General features: G+C 40.9%; 1 protein-coding gene across 1 annotated transcript in view; it reads right to left on the reverse strand.

Moving 5' to 3' along the window:
- slit3 (slit homolog 3 (Drosophila)) overlaps positions 1–25,793 on the reverse strand; it is a 234,223-nt gene that overhangs the window by 35,863 nt on the left and 172,567 nt on the right. The window contains 14 exon segments of the mRNA XM_061685536.1: positions 1,028–1,125; positions 2,546–2,670; positions 3,167–3,247; positions 3,323–3,405; positions 3,481–3,552; positions 6,562–6,633; positions 9,618–9,689; positions 9,799–9,867; positions 11,307–11,439; positions 16,378–16,541; positions 20,882–21,025; positions 22,194–22,243; positions 22,245–22,338; positions 25,651–25,725. Of these exon segments, the coding sequence (XP_061541520.1) occupies positions 1,028–1,125; positions 2,546–2,670; positions 3,167–3,247; positions 3,323–3,405; positions 3,481–3,552; positions 6,562–6,633; positions 9,618–9,689; positions 9,799–9,867; positions 11,307–11,439; positions 16,378–16,541; positions 20,882–21,025; positions 22,194–22,243; positions 22,245–22,338; positions 25,651–25,725 (1,332 nt within the window).

Consider the following 25,793-nt stretch of genomic DNA (forward strand, 5'->3'; position numbering starts at 1 on the left):
AGTTAGTTGTCATCTGGAGTGATGCACTGCTTAGTGAAGCCAAAAGATATCAGAATACATATATTATTTTTTTAAAGTATGGATTGTTTTCCATTTATGGGAAATCGCTTCTTTTAGTTTACCAGTGAATTATGCCATGAAGTGTATTTTACTTCCAACGTTCTTCGTGCTTATTAATGTAATACTTATTTCGGTTTACTTCATAACATTTTCTCACTGGCCTGGAAGCAATGCTGTTATTTTAAAACTTAAGCTTTTTAAAAATAGGATAATTTTCAAAGTGTTGATGTATTCTCTTTTTTTGTATAATATGATATAACAAATTTACGATTAAATTTAATCAGTATATTATCTTCACCTTCACACCTTCAGTCAGAAAAATAAACAAAATTTTATATTTCAGGGATTTAAACTCTTTAAAGGTTTTTGAGAAAAAAACAAACAGAAAGGTAATAGTTTCTGTCAATACAAAATGACGCTGCTATTTAAAGGACCGATTAAAAATTATTTTGCAATGTAAGTTGTCTTATTTGACTGGTTATGAATAAATAATTATTAATAAGTAAATAAAGCTCAGCGAGAAACCAAAATAATGTCATTAAATTGCAGAAACAAATAAACTATGTATTTCTTTTACGACTGGTTAGACTGTCTGCCTCACAGTTCTGAGGACAAGGGTTCAATCCCCGGCCCCGCCTGTGTGGAGTTTGCATGTTCTCCCCGTGCCTGCGTGGGTTTTCTCCGGGCACTCCGGTTTCCTCCTACATCCCAAAAACATGGGTAGGTTTATTGACGACGCTAAATTGCCCGTACGTGTGCATGTGAGTACGAATGTTTGTTTGTTTGTATGTGCCCTGCGATTGGCTGGCAACCAGTTCTGAGTGTACCCCGCCTCCTGCCCGATGATAGCTGGGATAGGCTCCAGCACTCCCGTGGTTTTTGGGCACTGCTATGATGTGACAATATATTCATCTTTACACAAATCAACATACACGTGCAAAGAAATGTCTTGGGATCATGCTGGTACCTGAAGTGGTCCTCAAGGCCCGGCTGGAGGTGACACGTCCCTCCATTCAGGCAGGGGAAGCTAATGCAGGCGTTAATGGCCGTTTCACAGTCCTGACCCTGAGCGAGAAAAACAAAAATGGCATATAATGAAGCAAACATGTTATGAGTGAAATATATTCCCCCCCCCCCTTCTGCAGGCCACTTCAATGATATCGAACATCACAGCATCATGTCCCTCCATTTTGTCATCATTATTTCCTATTCTTTTCCCACATGGATGGACGTGTCTGACAAGTTTTAATTAGCATTGCTACAGTTCATACCCGGAGAGCACTCATATGCATTTAAGTATAAAATTTTTCAGTCTGTGACTCTGACAAGTGCCTTTGTCCTCCTCTGAAAAGTACAATAGTTATAAGGGCATGTAGTGAAATGGCATGTAGGTTTGCATTTAAAAAAAAAAAAAAAAAAAAAGATACCTCAAAATGTTTTGCAAATAATTTTTCAGAGCCCCATGGGTCCACAGACCCCAGTTTGAGAACCACTGCAATTTGCCTCGGGGCCCGTTCATCGCTCCTTGCAGTTTTAATTATACAGTACGATTTTCAACGCATTCACACGGACACACTCTTCCAATTTAGATCAGTAGCAGATTTGCATGTCTTTGCAGTTACAAGACTCAGGAGAATAGGCACAGCCCCTTTGTCTTAGGGTCGGTCAGAACCTCCGGTGCAGTCATCATGTCTTTGCTGATGAACGGCTCGATTCATTATGCATGCACGGAGGGAGCTAAGCTGGATAATACTGCTAATACCACGGGCTTATGCGGCGCGGTTGTCCATCGAGGATCTGGGCATTGGCTACACGTACAGCCAATTCTGTGAATTACACGATTCACAGGATATCTATATTTTTGGATTAAAGTCAACTGTGGTAGCAGAGTTAGATATTCAGGTGGGGCTTAGCTATGCAACCATTTCATAGGAAACGCCCACCTATTCCCATTTCGCTATTTACAAATTCACCAATTGACATTTTTTCCTGTGTAGCTCTACCTATTGTCAGCTATTTTCTGAAAAGCTGACTTACTTCCATATTTTGTGCGCTTTCTATAACCATCTAAGATGGCATGAGATGGTGCTAAAACCATGATTTATAGGAAAGTAGTAGTTACGTCAAGGAAGTTTGCTGAAGTGATACATCTTTGTATGTTGGGGAGGACCTAAGGTTAGTTTGCATGTTACAGGAAGTTGTATTTGCTACATGTGCATGTACCCATGCACTTCCGGTGCATTTTTCACGATATCAAATCATCTCTAAGCCATTTATTTTTAAGGGAACTGTTGTAAGATAAGTTTGAAACTATACTAACATGTTTTGAGATCATTGCATCTGGTATATTTACGGTTGAGACTATTAATTTGGGTAAGTACTTGCATTTTTTTTCACTATTTGTAGCAAGGCTCAGTCCCTATCCCTGGTCCATTCACTGTATGTTGATAATAGGTCTTAAAGTGCTTCGAACAGTGCATCTCACCTTAAATCCAAACGGACAGGTGCAGTGGTAGGATCCAGATGCGTCGGACACACAGGTGCCGTTATTCTGGCAGGGCTCCGCCAGGCAGGGGGCGCACTTTGACACGAGGCTAATATCCACGGGACCTGATCCAGATAAAGAGGAGGACACAGACTTGGTAACAAAGAGATGAAGGATAACAATAGGAGAGAACTTCAATTATGTTTCACATATTTGACTTTTTGTTGGTGGGCCTTGCAATTGGCTAAAACAATTGAGGGTTACATCGCCACCTGCTACTTTGGCATGCAAATAACACCCCGTCATAGAGTTTTTATATTGCCAATTTTAATTTTCTACAATAACAATTATTTTAAAAACATTTGTGTGGGCATGAGATGGAAATGGCTCAGCGAGTCTATTAGGTTGTCTTCAGCAGAAGTGTAAACATGGAAGCACTGGTCATTTTTTGTATTGCCCAAATTAAGTAATATCAGTAGAAAGAATTGTCACAAATGTAACTAACCCCTACCTATCGGAGGTAATTGAGGCTTGAAACGAAGTGCTTATATGCACAGAGATACATATCATAATCGTCTACAAGCATAAGAACAACAACACATTTGAAACAGCTTTTTTCACCTTTACACTGGAATTTGTTGAGCGGTGTGGTCAGCAGCAACCTCTCAGCCATATCAGGGGGTCCGGTGCAGCGAGCAATGCCTGTCAACAGTCACTCCGTTATTTAAAAACATATTCCACATAAACAGCTTTTTACCGTTGTATGCATTTTCCTACCGGGCTCTTTGAAGCCAGCCTTCACCCACTGGGAGAGCCAGCGGAGGTCGCAGTTGCAGTACAAGGGGTTGGCACCCAGAGCCCTGCACATGTTTAAGAAAATTAAAAGCTTTCCAATATTTCGTTGGGATCGCCGACACATTTGGTGATGTACTCACAGGTGGGACAAAGCGGTGAGGTGGTTGAACGCGCCATCCGGGATAGTTGAGAGGTCGTTTCCATGGAGAGTGCTGAGAAAAGAACATGTGAGAATATTAAACAATGTCGATTGAATTATGGTTTTTGCAGCAGCACATGCAACAGTGAGGGGGCAGTGGAGAGTTGTGGTAGCCACCTCAGGAATAATATGAAGCTACCTGTAGATTAAGTTGATCTGAAACTGCTTTTGATTTATCCCATGAAAGTGTTAAAATTCATGGGAAAAACACTGAGCCATAGACGTCATGTGAGGTAAATCGCACTGCCAGACGGCCTTGTACAGCACGATAAATTATTCAAATTATCTGCGGCACAAGACCACCTCCCGTGTCTATAATGGAACATAACTAAAATATTTATGGATAAAAGAAAGTAAACAGAAAGCTTGTGTTCACAGAAATGAAGCTGGTGCTGCTGCCGGTATGGGATATACTGTAGGACTTTGTGTATATAGTATTTGTAGCTATTTAAGTGTAGCGTGTATGTTAAAAATATCTTTTCACATACGCAGTGTTCCCAGCTGTGAGCTAAAAAAAGAAAATGCTGAGTATGATTAGAACTGCAAATGACCTTTGTTGATTCTTTTGTTTGTTTTCTTTAATTAAAATATATTCTGTTCTGTGTGTCAAATTTGACTGGAGAAGACCGAAGAACGGTGTTTGAGTTAAATGCAGTGATCTACTGTATTCTAGTGTGACAGTGAAGAAACATTTACATCTCGCTCTGTAAACCAAGACGGAAACAGCGGCAGCTTCGCATATGCGCATTTCATTTGCAGTCTGGACGTGGAGGTTGTGGGTGTCCTCTCTGCTAAGACTGCAGCGCGAGGCTACTGTGAACATGACCTCCTGTGAGTGCTTTGCGATGGCGGAGAAGTTCACGGGCTCATTGAGGACATTAAGCGCAGAGTGGTACGTGATTTCATGTCTCCACAACATACGAAAACGTTGCTAGAATTGTCGCTTTTGGGAAGAAAAAGTCACTAAGAGGTGTCAGAATGCCGGCGGATTTAGCGAGAAAGTTGGCAAGTTGGTAACACTGCACCTGCGCCTCCGTTAATTCTTTCATAATAAAAAGTACCAATTTGAATTATTTCATATATTAAAATAAATAATGTAACAGATTTTACATACACATTTGAACTTTTCTGTCTGTTTCAAAAAATCTGAAGCTGCCGATTAACACAAATGTACTGTAAATGTATACTGTATGTATGTATACTTTGTGCAGAGACATATCTGTTTGTCATTACAGTACATACACGTGAGCCATGAGCGTATATACAAATGTGTGTCTGCCAAAACCTTCACTCGTACATGTTTAGGTGTCAGTTACAAATAGCTCTTGCTACACAGGCCAGTCCAGAGGGGTGCTGTGGGTTATAAGGGAGTGACTCTGATGACTGCCTGGCAACAGGTTGTCAAGCGGGGGCAGTCCCCAAGGCAACATGAACGGAAATGAAAGGAGGACAGGAAGGCAGGTTGGAAAAGGAAAACAATCTGTGAACGTCTGCCAGGTGAGAGCTTGGAGGGACAGAAAGTAACAACAACAAAACTGCCCTGATGGATGGAATTGGATACAACATCAGTACAATATGAAAAAAAAAAAAAATACAGAATAAAGTCCTGCACAGAGAGCTTGCTTTTATATTTTTGCGTTACATCTGTTTATACTTGCAAATGAAGTTGGGGGCACTCTTAAGTCAGGGTACCAATGTAAATCTTTGGTGAACTATATCCAAAAATATGTCTGGGAGTGCTCTTATATGGAGTTTCTCTGCCCATGACGTACAGCTAGGCTGGGTAAAGACCCCCTCCACCCCATGCTGGTAATAATTGCTGTTCTTGGCATTTAACACTTGGGCAGGATGAGCAGTGGCACATTTGCATCAAAACGGAGTAGTATTAAAAATGGTTGAGTTGTAATTGTTTATGCTTTGTGTATTTTGGCTGAATAATTTCAGAGATTTAAATTGCGGGAAAAAAGTACAGTATGTCTCCTTCAGGTTAGTACTGTAGTTTGTAGCAGCATGCCATATTTTGCAAATTGCATGATTCTTGTTCAAATTGGCAGCCTTCTTTCTTAAACAACAAGAATTACAGCAGTCATCCGGGACAGTTAGCTCTATCTGCACAATGAAACCTGTGCATTTTGCTACACAGAATGAGCTCCAGGGGCAACGCAATTAAAAGTGTAACGGTGGCCTGGTGTAATAATCACACCTTAACAGCCCAAAACTGCCAGAAGATGGGCAAAATAATTGTAGTTGGGACACATAAAATAAATTTTATGAGTCACTAAGAGGAGAAAGGAAATAAAGAGAGTGAAAAATCTGAAGCGACTGAAACGGAGAGGGGTGTCGAAAAGGGGTCTATGCTTTTAGAAGTCTTATTATTGTTATTAATATTATCATTATTATTATCAGACACAAATTACTGGCACTTTTCAATGTAATGAAGCCAGAAGGTCTTTAATATCAATTAGACGTGAAAGAATATTGCTAATAAACCGAGAGACTACAAACCTCTACCACTGAAATTGTGTTATCTGGAACAGTCATTAGTATTGTTTAGGCTAGCTGGAAGATGTAACAATTACATTCAAATTAGCTGTCAATGAACAGCACAGAGGCGATGATGGCGGTACGGCGGTAAAAGGAAGGCGCACTGTGCATTTGGGTTGCGAGACAGAGGGTGGACAAGCTGATGGATGAGAGAGAGAAACACACACTGAAGGTCCATTCATCAAGCCCAAGACTGGGTGGGCGGCGAGAAAGCAGGAGAGGACAGAAGGAAGGAAGGATGGAGGGATGGATGAATGGATGACGGAGGGACATATTAGGAATCGAGTGGCCAGATCATGTAGATGATGAGAGCTCATCACTGTTCTCTTCGGGTATGTCGGCACAGCAAACGAGCGGGCGGCTGCGACATACTTTGCACATGGCACGGCGCCAAGGGTGGGTGATTAAATTTTGATTTAGCTCAGAACTAGCGCGGCGAAGAGCACTGCGACACACGAGGGCCAAGCTTGTGACTCACAGAAGGCGGAGCGACTTGAGACCGTCGAAAGCGTGGACCGGGATGCAGCGAATCTGGTTGTAACTGAGGATGCTGTTGGAGAGAGAAGATACAGAAGGTCATAGGCCTAATATATGAGAGTTCTCATTCATGTGTTGTTTATTTGGATCATATGCCATAATGCTATCTCTTATTTTATCTTATGAATGTGACTTAAAGTTCCCGTATTTTGCCAAACCAACATTTTCTAGTATTTGGGATGTAATATTGTCTCTATGGTGCCCCAGTAAACGTGAAATCAAAATCGTCCACGCATTCCTGAGCTCCAGATGTTTTTCTCCAGAGAGGCCTGAAATCAGGTCATTTGAATTTCTCGAGCTTATCTACGCCACTAGCGAAGACCTCCACCTTCCCTTTCCGCTCCCGGGTCAGCGCTGTCAACATAAACACGTGTGATCTCACAAGTGGGTCTTCCACACACACGCAACCAATCAGGGGAAAGTCAAATATGGACAAAGCGGCTACAAAGCTGGGTCAAACAGAAGTAGCTTTCAGAGGGGCCTTTTTCTGGACACTCGTATGACAACACCAAGATGCTTTTTGAAATGAAATTGACATTTTTTAGACTCAGTCCATGTTAGAGAGTCACTCTGAGGAGGTCTAAATAGTCAAAATATGGGCCCTTTAAAGCAGGTTCATTTGAGGTTATTATTGGAATCTTGATGGCATAGGCAAAAGTGCTTTGTAATTTAGCGTCGGCTTTCTGCTGTTTCTGCTTCACCCAGCTACTTGTCCACATTTTTTTGTGCTCTTTCTGAAACGTCCTAAGATGCCACAAGTAGTCACAAATGCCCATGTCAAGGAATTATATTGAAGTGATACATCTCGACTGAGAGACAAGCTTTGCGTGTCGGGGGGGAGCTAAGTTTAGCCTGGGTTGTTCGTAGAAATTTGGGCGAGTCTTTGCAGCTCTTATCAGCAATTTATTTTTAAGGGTAATGTTGTAAAATGAGTTTGAAAATGATATTCAAGTGTTTTGGGATTAGACTGTGTATATTTACGGTTTAAACAATTAACAGAGAATGATAACATGGACTGCCTCTCTATTACAATACATCTTTTTCCAATGGAGACTGCTTGAGGATTTTGTAAAAATACAAGCCCCAACTCACCCTAAATGGCTGCTTCAAACCAAAATATCTGGCTTCCTCTTACAATGTTGTGCATTAATCCTTGAGATTTTAACGCGTCCTGATATATCCACCCAGTTTTTTGGGTGAAACCGATGTACGGGGCTGTTTTTTTCCTGTAGACCAGGGGTGTCGAACTGATTTTTGTCGTGGGCCACATCACAGTTATGGTTCCACTCAGAGGTCCGTTATGGCTGCAAACCCGTATGAATGTATGATTGCCTCATATTATTACATATACACCAATTCATGGATAATTACTTTTGAAATCAGAAGCCAGTAAAAACTGTTCAACTACAGTGTGAATCAATTTTATTTTGAAAGTGGGGTTGGTAACAAAAAAATGCTTGCAATATCTCAATATTTTTAAAAGTGAAGACAATTTGCAATTTTGGTATTTTAGCAAGTAACACAAAGTCGATGCACACTCTCGCGGGCCACATAAAATGACGTGGCGGGCCGGATCTGGCTCCCGGGCCATCAGTTTGACACCGGTGTTGTCGACTCTTTGGTTTAATGTAGCTAATATTGTGTCTTTTTAGTGTAAAAACAGGCTTCTCACAGAGAAATGTAAAAGTACAGCCTGTCCTAATCATCATTTTAGTATGATTTCGTACAAAAAGCAACGCCCTATCATTAGTAGAAAACTGGCTTATTTTCAGTGATACTCGGAAAAAGTATTCCAGAAAATGAATTTTTATATGAAATTACACGCCTGAAACCCAAACCTCCCAACACAAACCACTTTAGGGCTAAAATACGACACTTCAATGGCGCATGCCCGCCATATTTTGTACTTGTGTTGCAATTTTTTATACGCTTTGCTGCAGAGGTTTGCTTATGTGCAACGGCGCATTGGCACTCACGTCCGACACATCATGGTCCATAACGTTTCGTAGAATTGTCAACTTAATTCTTGTGAGACGGCAAAGGAAGCAGTGGGCTACCTCTTCCCCTGCAGTGCAGTAAAGACACCCTTGAGCCACGCACTTAAATCACAGTCTGTTCCGTTGATGTTTTTCTGGGGGCTAACTGATGCAGTTGTTTGCACTGGATGACTCCCTTAGCGTCAGCGAGCATGACTGCACAAAATAGGAAACATTTCGCTGCTTGGAAACAGCTAAAAGTGCATAGTCGACATATTCTGGATACACATAATCCCATAAAAAAAGTTTCGAAATCAAAAATAATAACGGCAACTAATAGGAAAAGCAGTCATTGGTGTCAAGGAAGTATTGTGAAGTGGTACATCTTTATGCACTAAAATCTTTGTGTGTCGGGGAGGACCCAAGTTTAGCCTGAGTTGTTATTAAAAGCTATGAAAGTCTTTGGAAAATGTGTATGTGTTTGCTTTGCTGAGCTGCTGTTATAAAGTGCATTTTTTTCCAAAATCGAATCATCTATAAGCTTTTTTTTTTTTTTTTTTAAAAGGGTAATATTGCAAGATGAGTTTTCTTTTAAAATAAATGTCAATTTATAAACATTATTAGAGGGCACGTCAATTGCTATTTACAGCAGGGCTCAGTACCTATATCACTGCAAATAGCGAAGGTTTACTGTACAATAATAATGGACTATTACGGAGAAATATAGAGAAATGACAAGAAAGAAGTTCGACTGGGCAGACCACAGAAGTGGCATCGGTACCTGAAACCTAAACACAACATAGTCAAGCGACTACAAGGACTATTACGGCAAAACAAATTGAAATCAACAATGTGGAGTGACCAGTCTATTATGAAAGTGGAGTTTAAAACACATCAAAAGCTATTATGGAGATACGTAGTCGAAAATGGAAATTTGACAAAGCAATCTGATCCCCTCCCTCCACTAATCATTTATTATATATAATGCATTTGTGACTGTGCCACCATGGTAATAACTCACAGTGTGGACAGTTGAGTCATGTTGCTGAAAGTATACGCCGCCACTGTGCTGATGCTGTTGTTGCTCAGGTCTCTGTAGAGGCAAACATACGTAGTTACTACACACACACACACAGGACACATGTGCTTTGTCAACCGCACGAGGATCTAGCAGACGGGGGTGAGCAATGATGTGTACATACACCAGTGACAGATGCTTCAGGGCCGCCAACTCCTTGGGCACAGAAGTCAGCATATTACCCTCCAGATAACTGCAATGAAAGTACAGTATGCAGTATTATTCAGTATATATTTGAAAGGAAACACCACAACAGAACATAGCAGATTGCAGCCTAGAATTCACAGAATCGGTCATAATCCATAATATAGAGAGACCATATTAAAGAAAAAAAAAAAAGTGGTAGGTGGGGCTTACTGTATTTACAAATGAAAGAAACAATTTAAAGAGAAAATTCGGGTTTGGGATATGTAGCTTGAGAAGCAATGCTAAAAAAAACTGCACTTGAAGACATTCACACGCATGGTATCTTGGAAAATGTCTCTCACACACACACACACACACACACACACACTCACACACACACGCACACTCACACACACACACACGTGCTTTATGACACACTCGTCCCGGTTCCTTTCTCTCGGGTCATAAGTAGGTTGAGGAGACACTATGATGGAGTGTCTTCTTGGGCCTGATCAATACCTAATCACTGTTATTGACCCCGAGGAGTGGGAGTCATTCCAGAGTTCGGGGAGCGGCGACAATGTACGTGGGCATATCATCGTTCACCTTTTGTACAAGGGATAGTCTCTCCATTTAAAAAAATAAACATCTTTCATACCATCTACTCTACCCTTAGCTGCCAACATTACTACTCCATTATTACACTCACTGCTACTTTTAATTAAAAATAAATGAATAAAGTTCGCTCATGTAGTGGGCTAGTGAGAAAAACTAAATCGAATTTGCATGGTTTTGGCAAAGTTTTTCTACACACACACACAAAGCTGACCTTGGGTTCTTCACATTTATCTGTGTTTGGCGTGGTAACATTGCAAACCATGAACGATGTTTAGAAAGCAATTTTAAAAAATGGACACTTTCTGGTTTGGCTGTCCAGCTTTCTGCAAGTGTGCTCGGGGGCTTTCCCGTTCCCCTTCCTTGCGAACATCCCCGTAAGTGTGATATGCACAAACCAATCACCCCTTGCACGATGCTGATCACACATCATTTGGGCCTGGTAAGCATTATTTTCACATACAACAGCGCTCTCGGTTACCTTTAAAGTGAAAATAATTGTCTTGCTGATGCTAAATATACTCTTAATTTTATCTGCCAAATCTGGAAACCTTTTAATCAGTGGGGCTCAGTCCCCCACTAGATCAATCTCAGTTCACCTAGGGCAGATTTTTCTATTAAACATTTTTTTGTGTGTGTTGCAGTTTTCCCATTGGCAGATGGGGCATGTATCACTGAGTTTGCCTAGCAACAAGCATAAAACAATATTTAGTGTTATTCTATGCTGCGAGTTAAAAATTGTAAGCTTTATAGTGACTCACAAATTATGTTTTTTACCATTTAATTTAATGTAAGAATGGTATTGATGCGTATATTTTGTGTTTGGACAGTGTGTGTGTGTGCGCGCTTGCGTGCGTGCGTGTTTGGCAGGAGGGAGTGCACCAGGCTCACAGTTCCGTGGCGTCCTTGGGAATGCCCTTGGGCAGCGAGTGCAGCCCTCTGTTGCTGCATCGCACCACGCTGTCTGAGCATGTGCAGATGTCAGGACAGCCAGATGCAGGAAGACAGCCGTTATCTTCGCCACCTGAAAGATGGAGCGGGGGACATGTTGGCCAGAGAGAGAGAGAAAAAGAGATGGTGGAATCAAACCCGGACTGACATGAGAAGCAATTGTTTTTCATTCATTTTTAATTCATTGTTCTATTTCAAGCGCCCATGGAATCAGTCTACATGCAATTCTGGAATATGGTGCACTGGTAAACAATAATCCCTCCAAAAAACAGAATCAGTTTTAGCTACTGATGCCTCATTTTGGTCTAAAACTGACTTTATCTACTATGGTAGGATGATAGCATTAAAGGCTAATTGTGCATCCTTAGCACGTAGATAAATGTGCAACATTAGTGCTTTCTTTGGACTACTTGAGCTGGTATTATCTTGACAATACTTGCAGCCATAATTTAACTCCAGCTCTTTAAAAAAAAAAAGGATGAACTATAAATAAAAGATTATCTTATCTTAGACAGGCTAAAGGCACTGAAAGAAACAAGGGGAGTTTTTCCCCATTTAAAGATTAGTATTGACCATGTAGCCCATGTGGAGTGTATATTTATAAAACCTTACTTTAGACTTTAGCGAAAACCTTCACCAGCGCAATAAAGCTTTGTCTTTTACACGTCATGTACATATTGCATATATCGTACGAGTGCTTATCTGAACGACGCATCTATTTAAGTTGAAGCCTTTCCTATACAAATGCCTGCGTAAGGAGAACTTGAAGAGCCTGTAAAATGATTTCAGAAATTTGCAGTGACACTGCGTCAATTTGTGCTCAGCAAGATAGCCTTCTGGACGAAAATACTGTATATTCATTTAAATCGCTTTAAAAGCTAATCAATCGATTGTATAAATACCAGGATAAAAACGCATTGGATTTACACAAGGCAGACTTTATATGGAAGTGTGCATGTGTCGTATTTCCAAGAAACACGCTTGTAATTCCTTTTACTTAGCTTTTATCTTTCAGTTAGCACACAGCAGTCAGCTTCCACCAACACACATTCTTCTCCAATGCTACATTCTTCTTTTGTCTTTTTTCTTCATTTTATCCCATCTATGTTCAACCATCTAAACACTCCTTTCCGAAGTGCCCCTAGTGGATGGACCGAGACACCACAGTATGTGTGTGTGTGTGCGAATTTTTTATACACTTTTTTTTTTTTTTTTTTTTATATCAAAGGCGCCGGCCAGTCTGGTGGATGGCCGATGAGAAGGTGTTGAGTGAGAAATTATGAATACAGATGCATGTGTGACTGGTTAGAACAGGGATTCTCAAACCTTTTGAGTTCAGATATCCCTTACAGTAGAGACATCTCATTCCCAAGGATCTCCTCATAATTCTAACACTATTTAAACATCTCTTTTTCGAGGAAAAAAAATGGACGAAGCAGTAAAATCAGAGCTGAAATATTATAAACAACAAGTTGCTGTTGTTCCCCATGTTTATGTAATATTATATTTGTCTGGTATTTATTTCACAGTCAAATTAGTTGAAGTTTGGGCTAAAAAGTTACTGAATCAATTTCAACTCAATGAATCGCTTCGGATAGTATCGTTTTAAATGAACCAATATCGTCTTTCAATAGAATCGGCAACTATGACTCGTTTTGTTATGTGCTTTGTGCCTTCTCTTCATGCTGCTGCAACAAGGTAATCCCGCACAGTGGGATCATCCATCCATCCATTTTCTGAGCCGCTTCGCCTCACAAGGGTCGCGGGCGTGCTGGAGCCTATCCCAGCTATCATCGGGCAGGAGGCGGGGTACACCCTGAACTGGTTGCCAGCCAATCGCAGGGCAGATACAAACAAACAACCATTCGCACTCACATCCACACCTACGGGCAATTTAGAGTCTCCAATTAATGCATGTTTTTGGGATGTGGGAGGAAACCGGAGAAAACCCACGCAGGCATGGGGAGAACATGCAAACTCCACACAGGGGGGACCGAGGATTGAACCCGGGTCCTCAGAACTGTGAGGCTGACGCTCTAACCAGTCGGCCACCGTGCCGCCACAGTGGAATCAATAAAGTCTTATTATCTCATCTCAGACGAACAGAAGCTGATAAGATAGTTCAACACTTGCGGGCAACAAACAAGGACTGTGACAAGGACGTCTTCAACTTCCCCAACACCCACCTACCACATCACACACCCAACACGCACACAAATATAAGGACTTCAGAGGCGTGCTAACTAGCACAGATGTAACATATGAAAACCCAACCTAAGCTTGCTTACAAACACATGGTCGCAACCAAAAACACATGGTGGACTGTATGGGCCTCCAACACTCATGAGTTAGGAAGGATCAGAGCCAAAAGCGAGCGCTGTTCTTGGCTGAGAGAGGCTTCCATTTCCTCCTATGACACACACACACACACACACACACACAGACACACACACAATCGCACATTCGCTCACGTCGTGCTGCTTGTTGCATTATGGGAACACTTGAACTGTGCTTCGAATTGAGTGAAAACCAACAGACTTAAAACCATAATGGAGGATAATGAGGAGGAGCCACTGAGCCAATAATAACGCAACTCCAGTTTCTGTGTATGTGTGTAAGAGACACTCGAAATAGGTTTATATTTAGTGGTCATGCTTTTTGTGTATGGTGATGTCACTGCCAGGCAAGATTTTGCAGCTTTGAGTGAAATTCAAGCAGCGTGCCTCCTTAATTTGCACAAACCTTGGACAGAAACTGACTGTTGGGTTAGGAACACAAGCTAATTGTCCATTTACAGAGATATAAGAGTCCAATACAGTGAAAACAATCTTGTAATCTACTCAGATAATGGTTGAATGTTTGAATTCAATGAGAGCTTCACCCCATTAAAAGGTTAAGAAGGCTGTTGGGAAGAGCAGTCTCACAGTGGATACATTCCCATTGACAATGTGTGTTCAATACAGGAAGTCCTCAATTTATGAACGAGTTCCGTTCCTACGCTGGCGACGTAACCTGAATTTCCGCGTAAGTCCGATTTCAGCGTTAAAATCGAAATTTACATCGACATACCTCGTATAAAGAAACTAAAATACATGAAAATAAAATCGCTTGAAGACCCAGCTTTCTTTCTTCTTTGGGGCCATAATGACACGTATAAGATTGAGATTGGATTAAAAAAAATGCATATAATGGAAAATGGGCAATAGTTACCTCCCACTAAAAAAACAAATTGCAAGTAGGTGATCGTGAAGGCTTAACCGCAAATATGCGGGGGTCCACTGTATTGCCTCTTCTAACGGCCACTCTTAGTTAGCAGGTATTGCATATCCTTCAACTACAAAGCCACGGTGAAAAATTCCCAAACGAGCCGACTTTTTTGACAAGAGAAAAGTCGTAGGGCTCACTGACTGCTTGCACCAAAAGCGGGGGTTGGGAAGTGGGGGCCTCGTGGTATACCGTGAAAATTTTAACAGGCCCATGCCGAATCGGGACTCAAACCAGCAAACTTTTAGCTGCTGATTGCCTACTCTACCCATTTAGTCACACCATCCGTAAAAGCAACTGCACTTCTCAGGTCTGATTTACACATCAAGTCCACCCAATGACTGAAATGCAAGTGTTCAAATGTGAATTAAACCACTTCAATAGCATTTACATGACTTCATATGTATTCAAATATTTCACTAACCTTTTACTGGAGCCAAACCAGCTAATGACTTTCCAAGCTGAACTTCAATAAAGTTAGCAGCGCAGGAAATTATCAGAGGAGTGAAAATTAAATCAGAGTAATTCTGGTTGAAGAGAACTGCAGGACCATAGCATTAACCTTGGTGACCAAAGCGAGCAGCCTTGGTGGCGATGGGAAGGTATTGTCGTGGTAACAGCAGCGTCAGAGCGGGAACCGCAAAGTGATGTCATGATGTCATTGGAGGCTGCTGCTGGCCAGCGGTTAGGCGATCACGCTGTCCTCGCAATACCCTCTCGAGGATGTGGGCCGTGAATATGAGCCGCCGTGTCTCCAAAATTACAACTCGACTGACAAAGCGGATTGAGTAAGACGCGGGACTCGAAAGACGGACGTGAGCATCTGGACAGTTGGTTAAACGACATAATGTGCACTGAACCGATGCCCAGTTTGTTCAAGTTGAGTACTCACCCAGAGACCCATCGGCACATCATGACATAATGTGAACAATTACATCCTGATCATTTCAATTTCCTTTTTTTTTTATGAGAACATGATCTTTTTTATGATGCACTCAACATTGCTGGGAAATCAGAAATATCCTTCTTAGGGATTACAATGTCCAACCTCAAAATGTTCCAGTGTAAAGTAAACAGTGACAACCACGATATGGTATTTGTTTTGTTTGTGAATTAGTTTGACTATCAGCACTCCTGACAACAAACCACATTTTTCGTGGCAGCCTTAACTTATTTTTTTAAATGATTACTGAAAACTTGCATGTACTGGTGATATTTTAATTTACTCATCTCAAAGCAGAACTGATTGTGCAAAATGGAAATATCAAGTATAAATAAATGAAGATATAGTTTCTCTGTTGTGTTTTAGTGTGTCTCTTTGGCCACTAACGTTGTTTGACGTCATATTACTTCATCTAATCCATTAGGAACTCTGACTTGAGCGACATTCCAATCTATTTTTCCAAGTCGTTTGTTGGGAAAAAGCCAACTTCTCATGTACCATTCGTCTATTGTATTTGTTTTAATTTATCCATAGCTACAACCGCTCAAACGTCCGTGCAAGATGTGGAAGAGCAGAACCACAGTTGAACCCCGTATGACTTACTTTCGAACACCGCTACTTTTAGGCAGCTTGAAATGGATACAATGATTTGGGGTTTAACTTGGTTTGATAAAGAACAAAAAAAATAAATCCCTGAATATTAGAGATCTGAGACGATCAGTGAACCATTGTGCTAGAAGACTCGGAATTATGTTTTAATGGGCCAAAAACAAAACATGTACATTTCAGAGCTCGGCGCCTCACCATCACACGTAAAGTCAGGGTTAGCCACGTCTTGGATGGGGATCTCCTTGAGGAAGGCGGGCCTCTGACAGCGAGGGTTTCCACTCACCACCCTGGTCTTCTTTAGCCACTGACCAAGCCAGGCCAAGTGACAGTCACATATGTATGGGTTCGACAGGAGATTACTGCAAAAAACAAACAAACACACAAATGGAACATAAGTAGAACATAGACTGTTTGGCAAGTATTTGCACAATAATGTTATTTTCCCACTTCACTATCCTTTCTGTCAAGACAATTTTGTCCTAAAAGGAATGTCCCTTCTTTTTGACATGCAAATAAACTGCTGACTCTGGGCCTGAAGAGGCTGCTCTCATTGCCAAGTTCCTGGTACTACTTGCCAATGGGAAAAGCACCAAAAGCGACATAGCGTCACTGTCAGGCGTAAACTTTGTATTAGGCTTGTTCTGTTAAAAATGGAAAGGTTGTAATGGCCGTCAGCCATGAAGGTGAAGTGATCTTGCAGATTAATTTCTACCTATTAGACAGCATCAGCTCAAAAGACGGACTCCACTCAATCACAGGGCACTTAAAGAGATTGACGACCATTTACGTACATTCACACTTGACTAAATGGGAACGGAACCCAAGATGCCTGCACTGAAGTTAGGCGGGTGAACCAGCGCACTGTCGGTGACTGCGATATGCATTCAGTATTTCTGCATTTAAAACAACCCTTTGGTAAGATGACGAGACCTGATAAAGCCCATCAAAAGGATCACCATCCACAAGCAAGGAAGAGCAAGCGTTTGCCAGTTGCTAAGAACAGCAGAATTTCGCTGGTTACTTAACAACACTACAAACTACTTAGGCACTAATGGTCATACATTCAAATACATTTAGATGGAAGAGCATGGTGGGGGGCAAAGAGAAAATAAAAGAGGCCAGGAAAAAAAAAAAGGTTATTCTTTTTCTTTTAAAATTCATTTTGTGAACTAAATGAGATACAGTGAGGCAGCGATAAGCAGGCCTGGCGAGCCAAACAGTCAAAGAAGCAAACGAAAGAAAAGAAGGTTATCATATTCATCATATTCTTCTTTTTTGATGACTTCTCATAGTGTTTTGTTGCCTTTCCGAATGCTCATGTGATATTTATGGTGAGACATATTAAACCTGAGGTGGGGTGAGGAGAAAGTGTTTGGCAGCTGGCATAATCTTCCAAGACAAAAGTTCATCTTGAAAAGGGAATGATGGGTCAGAGCTACTGTTTTGCTCTGGCTCCGTTTGTGATTCGGCTTCGGGGACCTTTGTTACCATAGTTACAGCAATAAACAACACACTGATTTTCTCAGAAACAGAATCATCTTTATTTGCCAAGTATGTCCAAAAAACACACAAGGAATTTGTCTCAGGTAGTTGGAGCCGCTCGAGTACGACAACAGACAGTCAATTGACAGAGAACACTTTTGAGACATAAAGACATTGACAAAAAACAGTCACTGAGCAATAAAGGGTTCATAGTTATCTGGTAATGCCAGTACAATTTTTACCATTGCTCCTTAACTCCTCCAGCCAATAGAAGTCTGTTGCTCCAACACGATCGCAACTACTGTACCTCAAGTCTTTGCTCTTCAATGTTACTGACAACAGCTTTTATACGCATCTTTATCTTTTCAGTGGCTTCGTATTATATATAGTTTGACCGTTTTTGTCATGCCCTGAAGTCAGACTCCTATATAGACGGAAAATCAATACTGTAACTTGAGATACGAGTGAGCTGACAAACTTTTTCGAGATAAGAGCTGTCGTTTGGCTGATGTTTTGCTTTGGACTTGTAAGCAAACACTGGAGATACGAGTGCTGTATGGTGGCAGTTAAGCTGAACTCACTTCACAACAAGCAGCAGTTTGGCAGAAAAAACAAAACAGAATTACACATTGTGTATTTAAAACAACCACATGGCTTGCCTTAATAAAGTCTGTTTGGCTTAATGGTATTAATTAGAGACTCTAAATTGCCCGTAGGTGTGAAGGTGAGTGCAGATGGTTGTTTGTTTGTATCTGCCCTGCGATTGGCTGGCAACCAGTTCAGGGTGTACCCCGCCTCCTGCCCGATGACAGCTGGGATAGGCTCCAGCACGCCCGCGACCCTAGTGAGGAGAAGTGGCTCAGAAAATGGATGGATGGCTTAATGCTAACAAAAATGCAACATTCGATTGACGGACTAACAAATAGACTAGAACAGATTCATAGCTTTTCCATTCATTTCATTGTATTGTTTAAAAACACTATTTCAAATAACCAAAGCCACAAACAGGTTTTACAATTCTGCAAGGGCAATTAAGCAAAACACGTAATAACGCATTATGTGACACAATGTTAAAAGGTTCCTGCTATAGCTTGGGAGGGCCAGTGATTTCCTCATTTCCTCGCGATGAATTGACCTCGGTGTGTGGTGACCCAACCTCAGCAAAATCCCTTCCTTCCCCCTTTCCACGTGTTAATCTTTTAATTAAACTCACACACTCTACTGGGAAACAAGAGGTAGGCGTTAAAGGGTGTGCGGGTGGGGGGGAAGGGAGCTTAAAAAAACAAAAAACAAAAGGCAGATAAGGAAATGAGCAAACAGGCTTTCTACAACAATTACCCTTGTTTCTTTTATGTCGCCCGATGTATGCCAATTAAAAGTAATTGCAAAGATTGATGCATGGATAAAACAAAAAAATAATTTTCATAAATAGTGGTGCGGGGCGTTCATTTACTCAACTGCAAGCTAATTTTTTTACAATATTATAATACAGTGCGAAAAAAATTTAGACATGCAAAGAAACAGAAAGCAAGCAAAACAAGACAGACTGGACACACAATTACGGTTATGTGCGTCCATAGGTGCTGCTGTTTTAGTTAGCAACAGGTTTGTAGTGTTAAGTCAGTGATTCCAAACCACTGTGGCGAGAGAAATCATGATCCAATTTCACTTAATTGGTCTGAAAATTACTATTTACTACAAACTATGTATCTTTGCTCATTCATCTATGCTAGCGATGTATAGCGACAATTAAATGCGCTTACACTAGATGGCAGAAAGTCCCATTAACCTGTACTGTATATCCACCCGTTTACGTTAATACAACACAATAAGAGCTTTGTGCTCGACTAAACAGGCCTAGAATTAAATTTGTGAGGATAAGACAAGATGATCATGATTATAATATACTGCATATACTTTGTCGGATGGTGTGCCATGAAAGTTTTCTCATGTAATAATATGTGTCTTGGCAAGTTGAGAAACACTGGTTCAAGTAATCGATTTACATCCTATACCGTTTCAAAGTACTTCTGTTATGTATAAAGAGACACGGATTGGGCGGTACCGAGTCGCTCTGCCATTTTTTTGGGTAGAATCAGAGATGTAACGTGCCAGGTTCTGTGTGAAAGACAAAGACAGCTGATTGGTGGATCTTCTGTTTGCAGGAACTCTAGAGGCTGCTGTTTCAGTTTAAGTTTACACAGCAATCTGTATTTGTCCAATCTCCCTGTTAAAACCTTCTTCCCAAAAAGAACCTGCATTGAAGGTGACAGGTATACAAGCTCTTGTTATTTTGAGGGAGCGCTTTTATGGTGTTCTATGTGTGCACACTAAAAACATAAAAGATAAACGGGAGGTTTTATTACGCTGGTAAAATATGTTATTTGCAACCTTCACATGGACAGTAGTTGGTCAGACGATTGAAGAAGCAGTGCTGGCATCTCATTTGCTCATAATCGCAACATGGAATGTGGCTGATAAAACAACTCGCCTTTGGGTAAGTTTCCATGAGAACAACCTAGTAAAAATTGGGGGAATCAATTTCAGTACATTTTAGGTTCTCGTAAAGGTGATCGTGTAAAAAAATCTCAGTTCACTTGGACCTGCAAACACAACTAAACAGAAGAATACAGTGTGCATGCAAGGCCAGTACTTGACAAAACACTGCAGAAATGCACACCAATTGTTTTACAGTTCGGTACAGGTCTAAAAATAATATCCTTGAATCCCTTCCCTTTGCTTATGTATGGTTTGAGAATTGAATGTATGTGATGTCAGTTGGACAAATTAAAGGAGGCAAAACAGTTTGTAAGCATAATACGTCTGTGATATGCTTTCTCCAAAATCCTCCAACTGTTTTATGAAAGCGAACCACTCCTTACCCGGGCCCCCACTATTTTTTGATTCTCAACCACTGTGCCCTGAGAAATTACCCCATTTCACTTACTGGTCCGAAAAATATTATTTACTATAAATAACATTCTAATGTTAATCATTGTTCATCTATTTATGCCAGTGACAAATTGTGACAGGCGTAACAAATCGTTAGAGGTCAGAAAGTACATAACTAACCTGTCTATCCACTTTTTTGTGACAATTTTGTTTGGTGATGTGCTGTGAGATTTTTCCAATGTAGAATTTGTGCCTTGGCTCAAAAAAAGTGAAACCAGAGCGAAACACTGCCTTAAGCTATGGGAGGAAAAAATAAACAACTCACATGGTAGAGAGGGAGTGCAGGGTGGCAAAGGCTCCCGGAGCGATGCTGGAGATCCGATTGTCGTACAGCGACAGCAGACGCACCGAGCTCAGGCCCGTAAATGTTGTGTTGTCAATGCAGCTGATCTGGTTGCTCCGCAGCATTCTGGAAAACAGGTTATAAATCGTACAAATAAATCATAAGTCCTTGTCACTCATCTCTCAATTGTACAGGGAAAGCAGAATGCAAATACAATTCACTACAAATACAACATGGCTTGCACTGAAAAAATGTCATTTGTTGGGAAAATATTTGCACTGGAAGATTATTACCGTCACAGACTCATTATAAAGCATTTATAGCAACAAACAGCTGTCAATTGGAGGCTTTGGTTACTCAGACAATACTTACATCAATGTAGCGCGTGGCAGGTGTTCCTTTTCAAACACTAAACTAATGCCAAACATTCTCATGTTTATACCCCTCAGTCAAAACCAAACAAAAGTTATAAACTGGGCTTTAGCGATGTGTGTCTTGGACACAAAACGTCTACTTGAGTGGATAAAAATAAAAATAAAAAGGATTGAATAGCATAATATGATCTGAGCGCTCCCTAAAGGGCAACCGCAACAGAGTCTGTCCCGAGACATCAGCCGTGGTCTTCGAGTCACATGGGTTGCAGCTAATTGAGTTAGTTAGCAAACTGCGGGGAGGTTAACCAAGTTAGCATGGCTATTACTGTAGCGTGGAGCCGCTTAACATAAGACAGAGACGGTCTTGATGCCATTAGAGTCATTTGCCAGCATATATATATATATATATATATATATATATATAAATGATAGCATTAGCTCATCATTACCGCGCATCCACAGACGACATTATCTTGGCTCATGATTTGGTACGCTATCATATAACCATCTAATTGGACGCTAGCCAGTTTAGCGTGGGTTGCTAAATGAGGCCATCATTAGCTTTGATTTCAGGGTGGGTGGATAAACACTCCCACGGTATCAGTTACTAACACAAATCAAAAAGGCAACAATTCGCGCACATTTAACAACATCCAGTGCTGACCAACAAAATCCAGTGCTGACCAACAAAATTCTCAATGCTACATAAAAATGTCCAATCCTTCTTCAAATGTGCTGTTTATCCCGTTTAGGGGCATTCTTCCACTATATTGGCGCACATACATCAACCAAGTTTTAGTACCAAGGATTCCACAAAATGACGCAAAAATCATAATTACTTTGGCCTAACCGAATTTAAACAAAAACAAATAAAAAAAAAAAAAACTGCGACTGTGGGGAGGGAAACACTGAACACTTACAGAGTTTTCAAGCCAGTGAGGCCTCGGAACATTCGTCCCTGGCAGTCCTGTGAGCTTGTTGCCGGTCAGGAGAAGCTCCAGAACCCCAGACGCTCCATCGAATGTTCCCTCGCGGATGTCCCGCAGTTTGTTGTTGCTCAGGTTGCTACAACAAAAAAGTCACAAAAACAGTTTTTTTTAATATTATGTCAATGTCATTAAAGCACACAGACGAACAAGCTTAAAATCCTGTACCTATCTTCCATCGACTTCATTGCAAGCTTCGCTCCTCCAGCCACTATGACGTTGCCACCCATGCACAAACGTGAACCGGACCGCTCAAATAACAATATCACACAAATGAAAACGAAACTAAAAAAATGCTCAAGGTACCCAAATTTAATCGATTAACCCTTTATAGGGCACTCGTGAAAATACTTGCCAATTAAAAATGTGTGACTTTTTGTCCTTCAGTTTTTTTTCCTTGAATACAATTCCTATCTCTTCATGTTTACATGTTTACAGTAGTTGTGTGGTTTTCTAATAAAGAAGGATAAGAAAAAGAAAAAAACGTAACATACACTGTAGGCTCAATGAGTAGACTCCATGCAGCAAATCTTTGTATAGTGACAATAAAAGGCTTTCGGGGCGCAGAGTCTATAAAAGAGAGTTCTTGCCAGCATCGATTGCATTTTCACTCATGGGGGCAGCACTTCGAGCTGCCTTATTTCACTTGTCCATGAGTGTGGGGGTTCTTGTATTCTGACTCAGATTGTGCAGGAGTACCTAACGTTGCATCTTGACAACCTGAGGATTTCCTGTTGCATCCACACATTCATCTGACAAGTGACGACAATCTATCTCCCCACAAAATGTGAAAAGCGAAAAGCCACAGAGACAATAAGTCGAGATGATGCCTATCACGGCCTCCGGAACCTCGGGGGATGCCGTGCGTGCCGCCTCTTATCGGCGCCGGGGGAGAGGAAGACGATGAGAGGATGAAGAACAGATGGAAGGAATTGAGAGGAGCAAAATGGAAATGAGAGCGCACCCAATCTATATAGTCAGTGACGATGCTAGATGGATAGCAATTTCCTCTCCAATAAATCAACTGTTGGTGTTTTTTTCCTCACCAACCAGCTTCTATCACACACACACACATACACACACACATACACACACACACACACACACACACACACACACGACCAGGTTGTACATAAAGCACAGCTGTAAATCTGAATCGAAGACCGATCCTCTATTTCCACTAAATATTGGCTTCCTCCTCTCCATATCTTCCTGGCTTGTTTTAATGCCTCTCGTCCACTTCGCGCTAGTGACTTCCCCACGTATTTTCCTTTTTTAATTCCTCACACTCAACATGTTTTCTGCCACCTTTTCCGTCTCCATTTCCCTCCCCATGTGTTCTCCTGAGTATCTATTTTGCCGTTCAATTATTCCAATGCTAACCTGCCCAATAAAGCAGCGAGGTGGGCTATACATAAATTAATATAATCCACATTGGCTATATAGTCTTTGTGGCTGGCGGACATAATGAGCAGTTAGGACCGCCTCTATATGTGTCCAAATCCAATATGTCGCTTGGGAGAGCAAGGCTAATGTGACGGAAAGTACAAATTATTTTTCTTAAAAAAAAAAAGAAAAGAAAAAAATACATTTCTGATTGATGTGCCTCTATGTTAAAATTTGCATACAGTAATAGTGCACTGCCCATAAGACAAGGGAAAAAAAAAAATCCATATATGGTTGCATAGGATTTACATTGAAGTGACTCGCCAAATGTACAGACATAGAGGACCCGTTCAAATGGGAATTTAGTAGGATTTTATACAAAAAGCTATGCAATGTGTTAGTTTTTTTTTTTCATCTCTGAAAGTGTTAATCAAAACGGAATGTTTATATTGACAGTACCTAATGTTATGGCCGCTGTGAATAATGTTTTATGTTTTGCTCGTGCTCAATATTGCAATACCAATCCCCACTACATTCTTATGAGAAGACACTGAAAGAGATCAGCGTATGCGAGTTCCATATAGAGGAACACGGGCGGAACAAATGCTGAAATGGTCGACAGGGAACAGCCACCTAATTTACATAATAATGAGACATCCCCTGAACTAGACAGATAACATTGGTCCGTGCGTGTGTAGCTGCCTTAACAAACATATAAAGTGCAAGTTGCAGGGACCTCGAGAATTATCACACTGCTGTCACTGCGTGCTTCAAGGCGTTAGCGGACCAGAGAAGAAAAGCAGTCGACCTTTGCAGTGGGAGGGAATAATGATTTGATCCCCTGTTGAATGTATAAGTTTGCTCGCTTACAGACAGATGAACAGTTTCAAATTTTGATGGTAGATAAATGATTTTGATTATGGTAACAGACAGAATATCAGTCGTTTTACCTTTCAATCTCTTGGACCTCCTCAGATTCTCGTTTTTGCTTTGATACTTTCCTTTTCTATCCGGAGCGAGATGACTCAAAACAACTTGGAGGAAAGGTTATTCGAATTCAAAAAAATGCTTAGGAAAGGTGTCACAATGCAACCACCAACCCATCTTTAGCATAGTTTATGCTTGACCAACATTTCATAATCCTTTAAGGCAGCAAAATTTAAAGCAACAAAGACACAAAAACACTTATGGAGAAGAAGCTACAAATCTTGAGTAATTTACTTTTATATAACTTTCAGTGTTAATAGTAGAAAACATCATAAGTTATTTTTGTAGCATATATTTTACACCAATACAATGCCAACTTCACATTTAAGAAAGACTCCTCAGTGCAATTAATTTTCACATCAACATAATATTAGCCACTTAAGTGATTTTCAGTGTGGCGACAAACTGATTGAAATAAATACAACCATGGACAGGTTCTTTTTTGTAGTCGTTCTTTGGAAAATAGTAGTTTCACGCCAGAAATTTACATTAGCAATATTCGGCGTCGCATGATGATTTGGAAAATCATTTTGACCAGTGCTGCCCTTTCCTATGTCCAAAAGGAAGCACATTTTTATTTCTCTTTGACTTGATGGCGTTTTCTGCAAAGGTTAAGGAAATGTGCTATAAAGGTTAGGAGATTTGACTTTCCGAAGAGGCCCCTAAACCAACATGGGCAAGACTAAAAAAGCTGTCAAAAGATCTCAGTAATAGAGATTGTAGAGTTGCACAAGGCTGGAATGGATCACAAAAACACCAGCAAAAGACAACACTACTGGCTCCTTTATTCCAAAGTGGAAAACACACAAAATGACCATCGGTCGCCCTCGGCCAGCGCCATATTGCACAGACATTTTGCAGTGCCCCCTGCTAAAGAAGGCACATGTAGAGGTTCGCCGTAAGCTTGTCAGTGTATATCTAAATGACTCGGAGAAGCCATGGGAGAAAGTGCTATGGTCGGACGAAACTTTGACGCAACCAAAATTCAAATACAGTATTTGGCACAAAGCGTACATACATTTTCCTCAAATTTGGCAGCTTCTTGAACATCCCGGTTCCCTCCAGTAAGGCGATCTCGTTGTCGTTCAGCCGCCTGCACAACCAAAAGACACATTGATGTGGTCAAACGGTGAATTCTGTCACAAACTCGATCTTTCTGAG

Source organism: Phycodurus eques, chromosome 9 (genome assembly GCF_024500275.1).
Source record: "Phycodurus eques isolate BA_2022a chromosome 9, UOR_Pequ_1.1, whole genome shotgun sequence".
In the NCBI taxonomy this organism is placed as follows: Eukaryota; Metazoa; Chordata; class Actinopteri; order Syngnathiformes; family Syngnathidae; genus Phycodurus; species Phycodurus eques.